The sequence below is a fragment of the Jaculus jaculus genome, chromosome 13, assembly GCF_020740685.1.
Source record: "Jaculus jaculus isolate mJacJac1 chromosome 13, mJacJac1.mat.Y.cur, whole genome shotgun sequence".
NCBI classification, from domain to species: domain Eukaryota; kingdom Metazoa; phylum Chordata; class Mammalia; order Rodentia; family Dipodidae; genus Jaculus; species Jaculus jaculus.
Genome location: NC_059114.1, coordinates 73,321,792 through 73,341,759, shown reverse-complemented (window position 1 = coordinate 73,341,759; position 19,968 = coordinate 73,321,792). Strand labels below are relative to the sequence as shown.

The window sequence follows — 19,968 nt, the reverse complement described above, 5'->3', positions numbered from 1 at the left end:
TACAAGAAGAAAGAAATGCACTAGACGTCATAGACACGTGTTCCCTGTCGCTTGCCTTGAGATGCCCTGCGTCACCTAAGAGTCGGCCAACAGTAAGGCCATAACTAGATGGAGCGCCTAAACTTTTCTAGAACCGTGAGCCAAAATGAGCTTCTCTCTTCATTATCTCCCAGCTTCAGAGGTTTCAGGGTAGTAACGAAAAACAGATTACCATACCAAATCCTATGTTCACTTATTTCTCAGTGCCTGAACTATTAGGTTGTACCATATGCAATTGCCGTTATGCCTCAGTTTTTTTTTTTTAAATTATTTATTTATTTATTTGAGAGCGACAGACACAGAAAGAAAGACAGATAGAGGGAGAGAGAGAGAATGGGCACGCCAGGGCTTCCAGCCTCTGCAAACGAACTCCAGATGTGTGCGCCCCCTTGTGCATCTGGCTAACGTGGGACCTGGGGAGCCGAGCCTCGAACCGGGGTCCTTAGGCTTCACAGGCAAGCGCTTAACCGCTAAGCCATCTCTCCAGCCCATGCCTCAGTTTTTTGACCCTTGAGAATGGCTGGGCATGGCAACTTCACGTGGTTCCACTGGGTATGTTTGACAGTGTCTAGACCATAATGAAAAACAAGTTTACAACGCAAGCGCCCATGTTTGGATTGGAGGTAATGTTGGTTATCTTTGCTTACCCTCTTCTCTAGGAGAGTTGTACTGACTGAACCGCTTCCACACAAGTGTGCGTAGAACTAGTATTGGAGCCTTTAACCTAAATGAATTTATACTGAGCGAAGTGAGGGTTGACGGGGGCGTTTCCAGTAGCTTGACTGGCACAGTCAGCTGGAACTTTCCTTTTCAATCACCCTGCAGTTTCTGTTGGAGCTTTACCCTTCTCTGGGTTGGCCATCCAGGGACTTATTTGATGAGCACATGGCTCAACCATAAACTCACTATAATTGTCCAGAAGAATGGAACATAACTGGAGGTGGCCGATCATTCTTTTTTTAAAAAAAAAAAAACAAAAATTTTACTTTTATTTATTTATAAATTAGAGACAGAGAGAGGGAGAGGGAAGGAGAGAGAAAGGAAGGGAGGGAGAATGAGCACGCCAGGGCCTCCAGCCACCGCTAAACGAACTCTAGACGCATGTGACTCTTGTGCCTCTGGCTAACGTGGGACCTGGAGAATTGAACTGTGGTCCTTAGGCTTTGGAGGCGTGTGCCTTAACCGCTAAGCCATCTCTCCAGTGCCGCTCGTTCTTTTAGTCACAGAGCTGCTTTGTCTAATCTTCTCACCTTTCTATATCACCTATCAGTTATGGGTGGGACTAGAGCCGAAGGTCATGGACAGGAAGTTTCATAAGCAGCTGCTGCAGGTTGGTCTGAATGTTCCTTCAAGACTGCTATAGTTAGTTACATATTGTGCCAGGCCTCCCCACCTCAGGGTGGGCTTTGCGTCTATATAATTTCATATTTACTCCAAATTCTCTGTGTGTGTGTGTGTGTGTGTGTGTGTATTTGCCTGTGTGTCTGGTCCTCCTGTCTCATCCTTCCAAGTGCTAGAAATGCAGACATGAGATACCACATCTAGCTTTCATTAAAAAAACAAAAATTCTAGGGCTGGAGGGATGGCTTAGCAGTTAAGGCATTTGCCTACAAGACCAAAGAACCCAGGTTTGATTCCCCAGGACCCACGTTAGCCAGACGCACAAGGGGGCCGCACATGTCTGGAGCTCGTTTGCAGTGGCTGGAGGCCCTGACATGCCCATTCTCTCTCTCTCTCTCTCTCTCTCTCTCTCGCTTTCCCTCTTTCTCAAATAAATAAATAAATAAATAAAATCTTTAGAAAATCCTATCATCTTCTAAAAATAGAAATGTCTTAGTCATGTTTAAGACTTCAGAGAAGTCCTGGGTCCGTGTACTTGCCAGGCCAAAGATTGGAAAGCAGATGACCTCTCTGTGACCCCCAGGCCGTCTGTAGCAGAATGTCTCTCTTCTCTTGAAGCATTTGTGTTCATTTGCACACGTGTGTGCAGGGGTGAGCCAGGTCTCCTGTATCCACATGCAGCACCTTTTGCATCTGCCTTCATGTGGGCGCTGGGGTATTGAACCTGGTTATCAGACCTTGCAAGCGAGCATCTTTAGCCACCAAGACAGCTTCTCAGCTGCAGCACCCTCTCGTACACACCTGTGGCCATTCTCAGACCTACTGAGTCACAGCTATCAGCGCCAGGGCAAAAGAGCCTGGATTCTAAACAGCTTTCCCTTTGTAACGTACACAGTGTTACAGCATAGGGCTGAGGAGATGGACGGATCATCAAGCCCTGAGTTTCCCTAGAAGTAGAGGACCAATAACAGAAGCCAATCTAACTTATGCAAAACGACAATGGCCAGCCCTGCCTAAGACAGCAAACCCATATCTATAACAGCCAGCCCAGGAAATCAGTCTGATATGAGTCAAGCTTGTGGAAAGTCATGTTCAGGACTGGGGAGATGGCTTAGCGGTTAAGGTGTTTGCCTGCAAAGCCAAAGGACCTTGGTTCAATGCCCTAGGATCCACGTAAGCCAGGTGCACGAGGTGACACAGGCATCTGGAGTTTGTCTGCAGCGGTTGGAGGCCCTGGTGAGCCTATTCTCTCTCTCTCTCTCATAAATAAATGAATGAATGAATGAATGAATAAATAAATAAATATTTTTTTAAAGTCAAGTTCAAAATGAATAGGCTTTATTTTTCACCTTTGGTTCGTCTCTGTTCGTTTCCACACAAGGAACGCTAGACCAGACACCAAAGGCCCTGAGGAACATGCGGGAGTGGCAGTGACTTACGTGAGCCTTGTCACTAATGTGAGGAGCAGGGGTGTTGGGTGAACATCACAACGGCAGAAGAAGCAGTTTCTCCCGTGGCAGCTGCGGACAGTGGTTGCATCTTGTGCCTGCCTGCCATCTTTTTTTCAGGCCTTTCCCTATATACCAGTCTATATAAGAAACTAAGAGATTGGCCAGGCATGGTGGCGCACGCCTTAAATCCCAGCACTCTGGAGGCAGAGGTAGGAGGATCTCCATGAGTTCGAGGCCAGCCTGAGAATGCATAGTGAATTCCAGGTCAGCCTGAGCTAGAGTGAGACCCCACCTCAAAAAACAAACAAACAAAAAGAAACTGAGAGGGCCAGGAGGAAGAATACTGTCAACATCAGCTTGTCAAGGAGGACAGGGGAGAAGGGATGTGCAGAATCTCTGTTGCTGACTCCATTCCTGGTTGCCTTCAGCTGGAGAGAACAGATAACAAACTCCCACGGAGGCTGATAATCCTCAAATCTCTACCGAGATTGATGACTTGATAAGGAGTTAAGATTGAGTCTGGCTTCCCAGAGAGAAATGGGAAAGCTGTTTGTGAAACCCTGACTGTTTGTGGTCCTGGATGACCTATAAAAGGGACCATGTTCAGCTTCTTTGTTGGAACCAGTGCCCTGAAATAGGCCTTACCCATGAGGGCTCTCAGCCCACATCGTTTGCCTCGGGGCTTCTGTGCATCACATTCCTGGTGGGGGACAAAGCTGGTAGGCAGGAATGGGGCTGAGAGCCATGAGCTAGGCTGGGAGCTCATGTCAAAGTTGAACTCAAGACACATGCACTCTATTTTGCTGGTCTCACGTTGGGCCAGTCACAATAATGACTTGATAGCCTGTCTTCCTGGGTGACCTTCTGAAACCCAAGCTTCCAGGTGGAAATGTAGCATCTTTGTTGAGGATATTTTTTTTCTTTCTTTTTTTTTAAATTTATTTTTCAGCCAGTTATCTATTCCGTTGTTCAAGATGAGCCTGGATTCTATTTGGCTATAGGTCTCCTCTCCTGCGAGGTCTGCTCACCGTGAGTTCTACAACCTATCCTGGAGTGGGTAGTTCTGTTGCTAGGCCCAGGAGACAAGAAGCCCTGCTCTGTACCTTGTTTCAGAAGGATCTGTAGGTCAGAAACATGGGGGTGCAAGTCCCTGTGGTCAAAGCAGAAGTTTTGTAGTTGAGTAAAGAAAAATGGTCAGAGTGGGCTCCCTAGGCTAGAGAAGGGCACGGGGCACAAGGAAATCAAACAGTTACTGCTTTGGTGTACGAGTGGCCATTCCATAGCGCCGAGGTGTCTATGATATAACAGGTCCCCAGGTAACTGTGCTTGTTCTCCTTGTTCTGCCTATGTGACATGGTTCTGGAAGGTTTTTAGAACTATGGTAGATTATGAGTTAGAAAGACGAGGAACAGGGCTGGAGAGATGGGTTAGCAGTTAGGGCGCTTGTCCGTGAAGCCTAAGGACACAGGTTCGACTCTCCAGATCCCATGTAAGCCAGATGCACAAAGGTGAGGCAAGCACAAGGTCACTCATGCCCACTAGGGGGCGCAAGCATATGGGGGTTCAATTGCAGTGGCTGAGGTCCTGGGCCAATTTTCTCTCTCTCTCTGTAAAGTTAAAAAATGAAAGAAAGAAAGAGAGAGAGAAAGGAAGAAGAAAAGAAAGAAAAATGAGGAATAGGGAGTGGAGAGATGGCTTAGCAGTTAAGGCACTTGCTTGCAAAGCCTAAGAACCGAGGTTTGATTCCCCAGAACCCACGTAAGCCAGATTCACATGGCACATGTGTCTGGGGTTCATTTGCAGTTGCTGGAGGCCCTGATGCACCCACTCTCTCTCAAACAAAAACAAACAAACTAACAAATAAATATTTAAAAAGAAAGGTGAAGCATGGAGGTAAGGAGCCTACCTGTTGAGACTGCCTTGTGGGCTTGGCCAGGTCAGTTTCCACAGGGTGGCGCGGATGTCTCTTCCCCCTGCTTGCTGCTCTGGGTCTGAGGACAGGGTTCTTCTGGAGTGCGGCTGGCTTCTGGAGCTTCTCGGTTCACAAGGCTGCTCTTGGAGGAGACGTCGGGCATGCGCGGTGGAACAGGGGACGGGCCTGGCATGTGGCTTGTTTCGTGACTTAGGCCTTTAGACTGTTGGTGCATGGCCCATCCGTCGTCCTCTTGCCCTAAACCCACAGCGCCACACAGGCCTGGAGCAAGAATGCTCATCAGCATGCTTGTAGACGCTTGCGCCACGCCCGCCTTGTCTCCCTGGGTTCAAGCGGGCAGCAGAGACGGGGGCAGAGCTCATGTTAGTGCAGCCATAGATGTGCCCACCCCACAGGGCACAGGTGCCCATCCCAGTATCCTGAGAGATGGCGCTGCTATCTCCTCAGTCTTCTGCACAGCTGGGTAGACAGGGCAGCACGTGGCACCTGTGCACTTTCCCCTCTTCAGCACCTTGCCCCTGTCTTCCCACACAGCTGCCATTACCAGCGCTATTTTGACTACACCCTCCATCACAGGCTGCGCTTTGGTCCCTAAGCGCGACCTATGTTTTCTTACGTTGGCCGTTCCTCTCGGCCCCTCTGGGCCCTTATGGTGGCAGTCTCTTCCTGTTTCAAGTTCTAACTTCTTTTTCTTATATTTTATTTATTTATTTTTCTCAAGGTAGGATCTTGCTCTAGCGCAGGCTGACCTGGAATTCACTATGTAATCTGAGGGTGGCCTTGAACTCATGGCGATCCTCCTACCTTTGCCTCCTCAATGTTGGGACTAAAGTATGCACCACCACACACCTGGCCTCTAGTTTATTTATTTATTTAAGGGAGAGAGAAGGGGAGAGAGAGAGAGAGAGAGAGAGAGAGAGAGAGAATGAGGATGGGCACACCTGGGCCTCTAGCCTCTGCAAACCAAGCCCAGACATATGTGCCACCTTGTGCGCCCAGCTTTATATGGGTATTGGGGAATCAAACCTGGGCCCTTTAGTTTTGCAAGCAAGTGCCTTAACCACTGAGCCATCTTTCCAGCCCAAGTTCCAATTTCTTGATCTCATTTTTTTTTCTACGAATGAATGAACAAAAGAAAAGATGATTTCAACAAGAGTCAAAATAATTAATCCACTAAAAACCTCCCAGAGGCCCATCTCCATTTATCTGTCTATATTTTCTCCTCCTACTTGATATAGCAAAGGTAACAAAAGCTAGCCCACCAAATATATCTTGGAGGAAGCTGGAATTTGGAATTTTCTTATGAAAATATATAAGTATAAGCCTAGGGCTATTGTGGCATAAACAAATAACAGGTTTTTAACTTGATGTCTAGGAAAAATAAATTCTGACAACAGGAGCGTATCACTACATGAGCTTCATTTCAGATCTCTCTGCTCCTAGAAATCTGACAATTTAGTTGAAAAATAACACTTCTTTCTTCCAGAGTTAGGTTTTCCTCAGCAAGGTGGGGTGGGGACTGAGGTTGCAACACAGTATTAGAGCGTGGGCAGAGCGTGAGTTCTGGGTTTGATCCCCAGCACAACCCAAAAGACAGACAAACAAACAAGTGTAGAGAGGAAACAGTAACACGTTCATCAGCGTGTGTTCCTGCCTCCGACCTCCCTTTCTGAGGTCCAGTTGCCCCTTTAAGCAGCCGTCTGACAAATACAGGAATGTCTCTTAAGGTTATTCTCTTTGGTGGATCACAGTGGCAATCAAAGGGCTACTGACGTCTCCGCAATATGTAACTCATCCCTCTTTCAATCCACAAGAGCCAAGGGGAGCTCATTTTATTTCACATTTCATTAGCTCATCCATTGTCTGTGATGTAAAACAGATGCCAGGCGATTGCAAGGGGCTTCCTTTTCTGCTGAGACTTGGTGCTGGTTTTAAATGGAAAGGTTGGCAGAGAACAGCTTGTCTCTTGCTGAAAGTCGCCACCAGGGGGCAGCACCTGCACAGCCAGGCCCAAGTTTGTAATCAAGATTACAGCTACTGCCCCCGTGGGGCTCATGTGGCCCCAGGCAATTTGATGATGATCTGGGTGGAGCCAACCCAGAAAAGTCTTTGGACAGGTAATGTAAAAGACCAAGAAAAGGTTCCTTACCCATGAAAAGACTGTGGGGACAGGAAAGATGAATGCTGGCAGACCAGCCCCTTGGGATGGGAGAGAATGGATGAGACCGGAGAGCTCACTGCCCCTACGTACAGTAAATGGACAGCAGAGACTTGATCTCACTCTAGGAGTACTGAGGAAAACCTGAGAATGTAGGGTCAAAACCCACACAACTAGACAGAACCAAGGCCTCAGTCTCCAAAACTGATAAGCCAAGGGTGGGTTGCTGCTGTGTCTGACATATTAAACGTCCCCTGAACCTAGAGTGGTCCAGGAGTAGTCACCTCCTTCTTATCATGGTCTGTTCATGGTGTGTCTCTAGAGTGTGACTTCAGGGAATCTTCCAGGGTCAGGATACTTCTGTCTGCTAAATCACTTAATTTCCCAAACCTCTTCTGATTTTGCCCCAATTAACTGACAGTATGTACATAGGAAGACAAAAGGTTTTCACTACTCTCCATGTCTACGTCTATGAAAGGGTGATGAGTATGGATTTTGGGGTACAACAAAATTTTAGCAAATAGAGGAATTTGTAAGTTTTGTATCTGCAAATAGTGAAGATCTACTGTATTTGGAACTTGGTGGGTGTGATTTTTTTTTATTTTTATTTTTTGCAAAGCATATCACCCTCTTGTTTGGCATTCACTCATTTGAAACGTGGGGGCTCTGTCCTTCCTTTTAATCTGGGAAGACTTTTGAATGCCTTGGCCAACATAATACAGCGATGCCCTATGACTTCTGAGGCCAGGTCATAAAGAGCCCTCTGGTTCCTGAGTTCACCAAGTTACCCCGGGCCACTTGCTTTTGGGGAACTTCCTTTTCAAATCCAGCAGCCATACTGTGAAAAGTCCAAGCCCTGTGTGAAAGCCAGTGCAAGCGATCCAGTTGACAGTTGCAGCCTAGGCACCAGAGCATCCTTCAAATGGTTCCAGCCCGCACAGCTCTAATAGACCTCAACCATTGGGGTTTTCCCAGCTGAAAGCTAGATGTGGAAAAGAAACAGACAGAGCAAGTCATTAACAAAGAGGACAAAGAATGTAGAAACCTTTTTAAATATTGTATAATTTTAAATACCTTTTTATTTCTTTGAAAGAAAGAGGGAGAGAGAGACAAGACAGAGAAAGAATATGGGTATATCAGGGCCTACAGCCACTGCAAAGGAACTCCAGATGCATGCATCACTATGTGCATCTGGCTTACACGGGTACTGGGGAATCAATCCTGGGTCCTTAGGCTTCACAGGCAAGCACCTAAACTTCTAAGTTATTTCTCCAGCCCCCAATTTTTGGCAGTTTCATATGTATATACTACATTTTGATCATATTCATCCTCTATTGCCTTCTCTTGTCTCTCTCCATCTCCCAATCTCCTTTGTGCAGAACTTAGTAGATTTGTTTTTGTTCATTTTTATTTATTTGAGAGTAACAGAGAAAGAGGTAGAGAGAGAGAGAGAGAGAGAGAGAGAGAGAGAGAGAGAGAGAGAGAGAATGGGTGCACCAGGGCTTCCAGCCACTGCAAATGGACTCCAGACACGTGTGCCCCCTTGTGCATCTGGCTAACGTGGGTCCTGGAGAATCAAGCCTCGAACCAGGGTCCTTAGGCTTCACAGGCAAGTGCTTAACCACTAAGCCATCTCTCCAGCCCTTAGTGGATGTTTTAAAGGGAGAGTGAGAGAGTAAGGAAGGGGAGAGTGTGGGGAGTGGAGAAGCATCAGGAAAGTGAACAATTACAAAAATCCTGTTCAAGGTTGGTCCCTGTTACTAGGCCATCTGGCTGCCAATATTTATCAAAGTTGAGTTTTCCTCTTGCTCAGATCCTGTCCTTCCTGAAGATTACAGTTCAAAGGAATAGCTTTCAGGTCCCAAGACTCCAGGACTGTAGGAGTCTCTCTCTCTCCATATATATATATATCACAAAGGAACAGAGAAATGATACATAGTTGTAAGTTTTCTTTTTAAAATATATTTTATTATTTATAAGGAAAGAGAGAGGGTAGGGGGAGAGATTGGGTACCCTGGGGCTGCCATGAACTGCAAATGAACTCCAGAAGCATGTGCCGCTGTGCATCTGGCTTTATGTGGGTACTGGGAAATCGAACCTTGATTGCTAGGCTTTGGAGGTAAGCGCTTTGACTGGTGAACCATCTCTCCAGCCCCACATTTGTAAATTTTTAAAAACTTCTCTAAGAAAAGGGAGATGGTGGGCCTATGCCAACTGTTGTTAGGACAAACAGTAAATTCTCCAGCGGTCTTGAGCTTTTCAAGACAGGAACCCTGGCAGTGGGTGTGTGTGCGAATGGGTCATTACAGGGAGCCCGCCTTAGACTTAGCTAGAAGCCATGCTAGAGTTTGATCAAGTATTTTTTTTTAAGATTTTTATTTATTTATTTGAGAGTGACAGAGAGAGAAAGAGGCAGATAGAGAGTGAGAGAGAGAACGGGAACGCCAGGGCTTCCAGCCACTGCAAACGAACTCCAGACGCATGCACCCCCTTGTGCATCTGGCTAACGTGGGACCTGGGGAACCGAGCCTCGAACCAGGGTCCTTAGGCTTCACAGGCAAGCGTTTAACCACTAAGCCATCTCTCCAGCCCTGATCAAGTATTTTAATGCAGGGGTTTGGAGGGAGTTACTTGTTTGCTTGGTTAGTAGTTTGAGGCAAGGTCTCCCAATGTGGCTTAGGCTGACCTGGAACTCACGATGATCCTCTTGCCTCAAATTCCAAATATGTACCGCCATGCTTGCCCTGAGTTTTAAAATTTTCATTGTCAATTTCTATGCATGTACAGCATGTTTTGATCCTAACACCCTCCTATTACTTTCTTTTGTTCCTCCTCTACCATCCCCCTTCCATTGAACCCCTTCTTTCTGACCAGCACCCCTCTGTTTTGATGTACTTATTTTTGCTTTCCTCCACTATTCATGATGGAATGTGATTGCACCCAATATTGTACAGGTTACGACACCACTGTGAAGCCATGAATGCAATGGCTATGTCCTGTCCAGAAGGCAGTCTTCCAAAGCACTCCTACCAATTTCTTTGGCTCTTACGGTCTTTTGACCATCACTTTTGCAATGTTTAGCGGGCGTGATCAAGATGTTTCCTTTAATGCTGAGAACCCAGTTGTCACTTCTCAGCACCTTGGCAAGTTTTGAGTCTTCCTGGTTGTCATCAGCCATCTGCAAAAAGAAGTTTCTTTGACCAAAAGCATACCTGGTTTTAGAGGGAGTTACTTGCGCCAAGGGTTCTTGCTGCTGTCAAAGTCAAGAAAAGGAACCAAGTCACCGTGGCTGGTCATAGAACTGCGAGCTGGGGGGTCATTTGGAATGCAATTATAGAACCGGGAACCCTGCACTGTTCTGACCTGGTGTATTATTTCGGGGTTCAAAGAGGAAGAGTTCCCTGTTTGACCTGGCATTCCGCCTGAGCTTAAGCTCTGGGGTTGTGTGGGGAGGTGAGGTGAGATGGGGGAGGAGTCTCAGTGTGGCAAAAGTGGAATTATCAGCTCTCGGAGCTTTGGGTTTTGTACCAGGAAAAACGCAGGTGGCTTCTAGTGAGCCCATGAGAGGGTTACAGCAAGGGACCATGCAGCAGAGGAGGGCCACTGGGGTGAAGGTTGGGTGTGCCCAATGGCTAAACTCTTAGTAAGAAGCCATGCCGTGGAATGTCACTAGATCAAACCTAGAAATCACAGCATCCAGCCTTAATCATCTCCACAGAAGACCCCTAAAACAGAGAAGGCCACTATAGACTTGGCTAGAATGGTCTACTACTGGCAAAATGCTCTTAAAGTTCCCCACCTGTGGTGGTTTGATTCAGGTGTCCCCCATAAACTTAGGTGTTCTGAATGCTAGGTTCCCAGCTGATGGACATTTGGGAATTAATGCCTCCTGGAAGGAGTGTATTGTTGGGGGCGGGCTTAAGGGCTTTATAGCCAGTTTCCCCATGCCAGTGTTTGGCACACCCTCCTGTTGCTGTGGTCCACCTTATGTTGGCCAGGGAGTGATGTCCACCCTCTGCTCATGCCATCGTTTTCCCCTGCCATCCTGGAGCTTCCCCTCGAGCCTGTAAGCCAAAATAAATCTCTTTTTCCCAGAAGCTGCTCTTGGTTGGGTGATTTCTACCAGCAATGCGAACCGGACTGCAACACCACCCTATTTACAAACTTACCTCCACATTCCACAGTATGGGTTTTATTTCTAAGACTTTCCTTTCCAAATGGATGGAATTTAAGATGTATTATACCAAGTGAGGTCACCTAGGCCAAACAAGATTTGCATATTTTCTGTCATGGGTGGATCCTAACTTCTGATGCCTGTGTGTGTGTGTGTGTGTGTGTGTGTGTGTGTGTGTGTGTGTGTACATAAGGGAATGTGAGTGTGAGCATAGGCTGTGAGAACACATTAGGGGAACAGGAAGGGGGAGAGGACAAAAAGAAATCTGCAGCATCGACTGTGGAGATGGCTCAGTTGTTAAAGGTGTTTGCTTGCGAAACCTGCTGGCGCTGGTTCGATTCTTTAGTACCCACGTGAACCAAATGCACAAAGTGGCATGTGTGTCTGGAGTTCATTTGCAGTGGGCAAGAAGCCCTGGAGTGTCCCTTCTCAATCTCATAAATAAATAAACAAAACCGGGTGTGGTGGCGCATGCCTTTAATCCCAGCACTGGGGGCGGGGGGAGGCAGAGGTAGGAGGATCACCGTGAGTTCAAGACCACCCTGAGACTGCATAGTGAGTTCCAGGTCAGCCTGGGCTAAAGTGAGACCCTACCTAGAAAAATTAAAAATAAGTAAATAAATAAATAAAGCACAGAGTATGAAGGTAGAAAGTTTACGCTGAGGAAGAGGGCATAAGCAGGGTGAACAATGGAGAAGGAAACGAAAACCAAAATTGTTTGAAAACACCATAATGAAACTTCATTGCTATATGCTAATGAACAATTGAAATAAAAGGGACTTTCTTTTCTTCCAATATTGCGTCAAACTGATGAATCAGAAGCTATGTCCTATTTCTCCTATAGTTTTAAAAGCCCTTGGCACTTGGCCTTTGTCCAATACCCTTGCTTTGGAGTACAGTCATCCACACCTCCCTTTGTTCAACTTCACTAGGCATCCACTCCATGCCAGGCATGGCATTAAGAACTGGTAGTATAATGATGAATAACAAATAATTCCTTGGTGGTGCATGCCTTTAATCTCTGCACTTACAAGGCAGAGGTAGGAAGATCGCTGTGAGTTGGAGGCCAGTCTGAGACTACATAGTGAATTTCCAGTTAGTCTGAGCTATACTGAGACCTCACCTCAATAAATAAATAAATAAATAAATAAGTAAATAAATAAATAAATAATAATTCTTGTCATCTGGTAGCAGGTCAAGGCTTGTCCAAAGCCCACAGTGGTAGAACTGAGATCAGCACCTATTTTTCTTCTGCAATTTAGACTACATAGACTGTTTCCTTCCCCACTATTCTATCATCCCTTCAAGCATTCAAAAGAGAGGGAGGGAGAGAGAGAGAGAGAGAGAAAGGAAAGAAAGGAGGAAGGAAAGGAAAACGAAATGGACTGGTAGCAGACATTGTGAAGTGGCAATGTGCTCTTTAGCTCATCTGCCGTGTGCTGAGTGAGTGGGCATCTCACAGGGACTTACCATTTCTCCAAAAACTGCTGGCTCCTGAAGCTTGCTTGCATATTTCTGGAACCATTAATTAAGTCTGTTTGCTATGTCAGTTAGATTAGCTCTGTGTATTACAGCTGAAAGGCTTATGATGCTTAGCTTCCAAAATTCTCTCTCTGTTACTAAAATACAGTCTCTTGTTCTGGGTCATTAATTTGGCTCCCATTATTTAGTCAACATACTTTTATAGAGCAAATACTATGTGCCAATGCAGTGGGCTAGGTTCAGAAATATAAGCATTAAAAAAAAAACAAAACATTTTTCCTTCCCTGAGAGGACTGACTCAAGAAGGGTGAAATATAGGCATAGTCCTATTAGCATGTTGTCTGCTGAAACCTCATAGGAACGTGTCAACAATCTCTATCCTGGAAATAGAGTGTTTTCACCTGAGCAGAAGAAGGTGACATGAAGGGAAAGCATGGGAAGCAGAGGATATATTACTCAAAACATGACTCCGTTCACACAAGTTCTAAATGCCTAGGATCTTCCTGGATTCTGTTTGTACTTGCTCTGAGGATTTCCAGTCTTGCCAAATTTTCTCTCTCTTTTTTAAAAAAATATTCTATTTTTATTTATTTACTTGACAGAAAGAAAGAGAGAGAGAGAGAGAAAGAGAGAGAAAGAGAGAGAGAGAGAGAGAGAGAGAGAGAGAGAGAGAGAATGGGCACACCAAAGCCTCCAGCCACTGCAAATGAACTCCAGATGCATGTGGCCCCTTGTGCATCTGGGTAATGTGGGTCCTGGGGAATCAAACTTGGGTCCTTTGGCTTTTCAGGCAAATGCCTTAACTGCTAAGCCATCCCTCCAGTCCCCCAAAATTCTCTCTTAATTCTGGGTTCATGACAGATGGTCTCCTGAGGGCCGCTTCTGCTCAAGCCTTCCTTTCATTTTCTTCTTGTCTTGCAGCAAGTGGTGAGGGGGGTACTTCCCCCTCATTCCAATGGCGAAGGTGGAGAATCTGTGCAGTGCCTGAGGCAGAAGGGCTGTTGCTATGGCATTGGAGCAGCAGTGCTCCTAGCCCTGAGGCCTGGCATCAAACTCCGGGTATACTGCTCCTGCTTCGCGTTAGCTATTGCCCTGGCCCCAGGGACAGTCTCTCACTCTTGCAGATACTGCAGCACCATTGCTGAAGATCCCTAAACCTGGCAACATCTCACAAAGTCAGGGATGCTCTGTCATGAAAGGGAAGGAGCCTGGGAGGTTGCCCAGTGCCCACTGAGGGAGTCGGGTATGTGTGGTGGAGGAGTGAGAACAGAAGATATGTGAACTTCTCTGTTAGGTTTTTACACTGCTTCCAAGTTTTTCAATTAAGAACTAAAAAAAAAAAAAAAAAAAAAAAATGACACTTAGAATCTCTGCAAAAGGAACCAGTTTTTAAAAATATTTTTATTTATTTGAGAGAGATACAGGAATAGGCAGGCAGGCAGGGAGGGAGGGAGCGAGGAGAGAGAGAGAGAAAGAGAGAGAGAGAGAGAGAGAGAGAGAATGGGTGTGCCAGGGCCTCCAGCCACTGCAAACGAATTTCAGATGTGTACGCCCCCTTATGCATCTGGCTTACGTGGGTCCTGGGGAATTGGACCTGGGTCCTTAGGCTTTGCAGGCATGTGCCTTAACTGCTAAGCCATCTCTCCAGCCCAAGGAACCATTTTTTTTTTGATAATATAGCCTCTACCTCCCACCCCTTCCCTTCATACTAATTTTCTCTTTTTTCCATATAGTTATAAAGACTCTAGAGAACGGGAAATTATTGAGATCCCCCTTTGAGGTCTTTACAGCCCTTGTCACATTGTCACATACTCCTCCAAGTTCAGGAGAGGTTTCCGTGACTTCCCTCCAACATTAAGAGGTTTTTTTTTGAATTTTCTTATCCAGCTGGTTACTTTGAGAGCCAGTGCATTTTCTTCCTCCTTCCTCTCCTTCCTTTCTTTCCTTTTTCTTCCCACTTTCCTCTTTTTCCTTTCTTTGTTTTCTGACTTACCTCACCAGTTCTTTCTTGAGATCTAAATTTTGGAGCAATCTCGGCTTTGCTCAAACACAAGTCCTTGTCATTCATCCCAAGGTGACAACTGCGTTAGTACATCATTTTCTGACTTCAGAATGCTTGACATTTTGAGCCAGGTAATTCTTTGGTGCTGGGGAACACCATCCTCTACAATATCTCCAGCTGTATGAGGACAAAAATACTACAGACACTGTCACATTATCAACTAGGGACCAAAATCTCCCCTTAAGAGTTGCTTTTCTAGGGGTTGGGGAGATGGCTTAGCAGCCAAGGTGCTTGCCTGTAAAGCCTAAGGACCATGTTGGACTCTCCATATCACACTGGTAAACCAGATGCACAAAGGGGAGACAAGCTTAAGGTTGCATGTGTCCACTAGGTGGCGCAAGTCTCTGGCGCTCGATTTCAGCGGCTGAGGCCCTGGCACCCAATTCTCTCTCTCTCTCTAAAAAAAAAATAAATTTAAAAAAGAATTGCTTTCCTCTGGAAAATGCACAAGGCATATCAGGGACACAAGCCTGCCTCAGCCTTCCTAGTATGGCCAGTGTAGGTTTCCCAAGGAAAATCTCATTTCAGGTGAGCTTTGCAGGTTAAGGAAGGGTTCCTGGGTGGTCATAGAAAGAGGAAGGCATAGAGAGGTGCTTGTCACCCTCTGTAATGCCTTGTTGACCAAACTCAGATCTCTTACCACTACAGTCATGCTTGCAAACATTCTAGGAGTCACCTCTCTGATCTAGCTGACTCTTCTCCATCTCAATATTTCACTATTTCACTTATTTACATGAGTAGCAAGGTCCTTCTCCATAGCAACAAAGTCTACTTTTGCTATTGGCCCTAGCTTTGCACTGTCTTTTCAAAAGGACTGGATTCCCAACGTTATTTTCTTTGAAGCCACACGTCTGCACTTGGGATAGCAAGAAACTATACCATAGCATGAACTTCAGGGGTGAATCTACTGAAGTCGGTACTGTGAGGAATTTTAGGCGTCTGCTCATCTCAGATTATCATGTGAGAGGTTTGGTCAATTGCTGAACAGTCATGACAAGAGATGTCAATTCTCCATCACCTGGGATGGGAGTCATCAGGAAACCTACCTCTGTAGGGATGGGATAGGAGGGACTCCGGAAGGAATGTGGGAGGAAGAAGTTCATAGCATGTTCCTCTAGCTGCTAAATTCCATGGCAACGCTGCGGTGGGTGGTGTGCATCTCACAGTAGGAGTAAATGAATCACGTGGAGACACCAATGAGTTTCACATTTATTAATGCCACACAAAGGCGGGCTATGACCGTTATTATCTGGCTTTAAGTACTGAGGTACTCATTGAGGCACCCCTAAAGGAAGTGGAGGAAATAGCCAGCAAAGCAGTACAGAAATGACAGAGGGATGTATGTCAACCCCTTTGGAGAACAGTAATAGGTAGAAAGGCATTTTCCCCACCACGCTATTCTTAGTGACATAGCTTAGACTAAGTATGCTTGTATTCGCAATATAAACAGCCAATGTAACATCAAATACATAGGCAGGCGATAGCACCAGGAAGTGTCACGTGATCTCTCCCTGGAAAGTGAACCACGGCGGGTTACGCACCAGATACGCTGTCCCAGAGTTTCGTCTTGAATTCAGAAAGTCAAAAGCAAAGGCTTCTACTCTTTAGGGTAGTAATGTGCTCTCAGGGTTTAGAGAAGTTTAGCCAATTAAATAGAAAGTTATGGTCTCAAGCAATATCATCTTTCAAGCTGCCTTCAGATGCTTGATGCCGGCTGATGTGAACACTCGTGGACTCTGTGAAATTAGAATGCTTGGGGAGAAATGGCCACTCAGTAGACTGGATGGAGGTGTCCTCCGTCCAATATTCTCTTATCACTAAACAATCATTCCTATGCAAGAAGGCTGTTCTTCATAACAGCACAAGAGTTCCTGACTTAAGGAAGTATTCACTATTAGGTTTCTTGGAATATTGTTCTTTCATGACACAAAATGCTTTCATGATCAAGAATCGAATTAGCTCACGACATTTTAGAGAAGTGTTCACTACAGCTGTGAAAGGCAGCGTGAACCCAACATGATGCATTTAAGCACCGGGGCATGCGGGGGACCTCTGTGGGTTTGTGGCAAAAGTACACCCAGCATCCCTTGCAACACTGCTTGCTCACTCCTTCAGGGGGCAATAAAGGATGACCTGGATGAAGAAAACCAACGATCCTGCTTCACAGGGGCTCCTCTTGGCACAGAAGACATGTAAACATCCTCTAGGCTCTTGCCTTCAGGAGAAAGACCTAAAAATGGAGCACCAGGCCAAGCTCTGGCCAGGTGACTGCCATCTGCCACATGGATCAAAAATGGCACAGCCTAATTTTCTGTTTGTTTGGTTTTCGCATCGGAAGGTCCGGCCTAGTTTAGCTTGCTGAGGTCAGCAGGGATCCAGGCTTGTCCCCGAGTTTTGTAGTCTCTGATGTCATGTGTTTTTACCCTGTGCTCATCCCCAGGTTAAGTTACATCAGTCTGGTTTACTAAGTGAACCCATCTGACAGCGCACAACTGACAAAATTTGCAAAGCACCCCCTTAGAAAAATACGTCTTCCTAAAAATGTCATTTCACCCGAGATCGTCACTGGCCAGCGATGTTTTAATTCTGAAGACAAAGCCCAGAGAAAGCTATGTTTACCTGCACATAAATGCCTCGACTTTAGGAAACCATTTCCATTTGCCTCCTATTTCTGGCCTACCCCGAATTTCATCCTAAGCACACATTGCTTTATTTTCCACAGGAACTTATCAGAATAGTATACACCAGGTGGCTTGAAAACAAAAAAGAATTACAAAGCGCATAATATCACTGTAAAAATTTATGGTGCCTAGACAACAGAACGGGCATTGGCCAGCAATGCCATTCCACATTCAGCAGAAGATGCTGTGTGGAGTTCCTGTTACATACACTTACCCATTTGGTACGGATGGATGATGTGTGTTTACATTAGTTCTGCCACCACCTAGATACTAGCACCACTTTTATTTATTTATTTTTTTAAATTTATATTTGTTTATTTATTTGAGAGTGACAGACAGAGAGAGAAGGAGGCATAGAGAGAGAGAATGGGCGCGCCAGGGCTTCCAGCCTCTGCAAACGAACTCCAGACGCGTGCGCCCCCTTGTGCATCTGGCTAACGTGGGACCTGGGGAACTGAGCCTCAAACCGGGGTCCTTAGGCTTCACAGGCAAGCGCTTAACCGCTAAGCCATCTCTCCAGCCCTAGCACCACTTTTAAATAGCACCACTCTGTAGAATGGACTGGTAATCACAGGGAGATGTGGGACACTGCATTCCCAAAGGAAGGCTGAATGTATGGATAGAGGAGCTGCCTTCCACTGTGTCAAATATTAGTTCTGAGACTTTATTCCCTTGAGCTTTATACCACTCCCTCTGCGCATAATCCCTGCCTGGGTCTAGTTCATGTTAGAACTTCCTGTCAGACAGGTTTGCCTGGAAATTTGCTTTGAACGCAAGACCACAGTCCACTTTGACTTCTGGACAGTAGGCAAAGACATATAAGAATAAATGCTTTCATTGCAGTGTTTTGGACTTTCTTGACTCGCCTGTTCTTCACAAGGTAAATTAACCTTTATTTATTTATTTTTTAACTTTTATTTATAACCTTTATTTTTTGATTCTCTCTGTCTGTGGTACTGGAGATCAAGCCCACAGCCTTGTGCTTACTAAGTACACACTCTTCCATAGGCTTGTATCTCTAGCAGTAAGAGACTTTTCTAAGTCACCAGTGGGCACAGTGAATAGATATCCAATGGCCTTTCCGACTGCCCAGATGTCAAAGTGGACTGTGATTGCAAATATCCAAGGCCAAACTTTTAAGGTCTTTTTTTTTGTTTGTTTGTTTTTAAGACTATACATTTGTACTAAGTTCCTCCAACTTGGTACAATCAAGCCGGTTCTTTGAAATGGTTTAATGTGTAGCTGCAGTTTCCTGCCAGGGAAGAGGTGGCAGCCGTGGCCCTGGTTGTAGTGTTTGGTCTGAATGGAAACCACAGCACCAAGATGACGGTGGGTCCTGAGACTCAGATAGGGACTGGACGGGTGAGAAGCCAGATATGATCCATCATTGGTTTGCTCTATGAAGGACCTGGCCACCCAGAAGGGGAAGGATAAAGGCCCATGCTTGCTTTCTTATGCTAGTAAGACATTGATTTCTGTTCATTTGTATTTTAAGATTGTTCATAGAAATTACCAACGTCTGTGTGCACTTAGCTTGAATCTCCTACTAGCCCAGGACACAGAGGAGCATCTGTGGGGTGCTGCAGGATGGAGAACGAGGGATATAACCAGCATTCTCTTCCTGCTTTTATTCAGTACTGGGAGAGGAAAGCGTTCTTGTGTCTGGAAGAATCCGGAATGTTCCTGAAGGTTCCCCCATGACATTTTCAACAGCAGCCAGTTACTCTAGGTAGTTGGGGGAGGTTGTATTCACCAAGGTAAATTAAAAAACAGTATTTATTCCCTGGATAAGTGTGGTTCTTTTTTCCTGACACTCTTGAGGTAGTCTGGGGGAAAAACAAATATGTGATCTCTTTGCTTTGCCATCTTGAAAGTGGGGGGGGGGGGGAGAAAGATATCTGAACACAGACCTGTCATCTGGCACCTTTCCCAGGAGCTCTCTCCAGATGTGGCAGAATCTTCCCAGGTATAGGGAACAGTAGGAAGGATAGCCTGAGGCCTCCTGTGAAGGGAGGGGCATTTTGCAGCTAGAGGAACACAGTGGATTTTGTGTTGTCATGACCACAAATTGGACTTAAAATATGTAAAGCACAATGTCAGTGAATGGCCATTGGGGCGAAATCATGTTGAGGTGGCAGGCTTGTGGTTGTCCATGGTGCGGTTTCATCCCGGATGTCGATGCTTCAGGGTTTTTGAGAAGCTACAGTTTTCTCGGCCTTTGGGTGTGGAGGCTGTGTCTGGGGACACGAGAAGCAACACTGGGCCCTCACGGTGGGCACAGAACATTTCTTCATGGATTTCAGTGTCTGGCAGAAACTGGCTGACAGTCTGTCCTTTGTGCAAAGTAAATCTGCAGGAGACAGAGGGGGGAAGAAAAGGAAATCAATCTGGACGTTTTCCTTTGGAGGCAAATAAAATCAACTTCTACTAACATGGGAATTTCTATGTCAACCAAGCAAGGATCTATGATAATAGTAAATATTCATAATGCTTCATAACAGTAAATATTCAATGAACATTTGCGGCATGTCCACACCCTGTGATGTTTCTGCTAAACTGACTCCATCCCTATGTGCTGAATGTAGACATTCCCACCATGTCTACACTGCCCGGTAGTTGGCTAATTCATCCCCACTCCTTGACTTTG

The 19,968-nt window shown here is 45.7% G+C and overlaps 1 protein-coding gene across 1 annotated transcript in view; it reads right to left on the bottom strand.

Moving 5' to 3' along the window:
* Nucleotides 1-17,731: 17,731 nt before the first annotated feature.
* Nucleotides 17,732-19,968, bottom strand: part of Adamts12 (ADAM metallopeptidase with thrombospondin type 1 motif 12) — a 293,075-nt gene continuing 290,838 nt past the window's right edge. Inside the window, exon 24 of the mRNA XM_045132353.1 lies at nt 17,732-19,671. Coding sequence (XP_044988288.1) covers nt 19,505-19,671 — 167 coding nt within the window. The 3' untranslated portion in view covers nt 17,732-19,504. The remainder of the gene's footprint in view (nt 19,672-19,968) is intronic.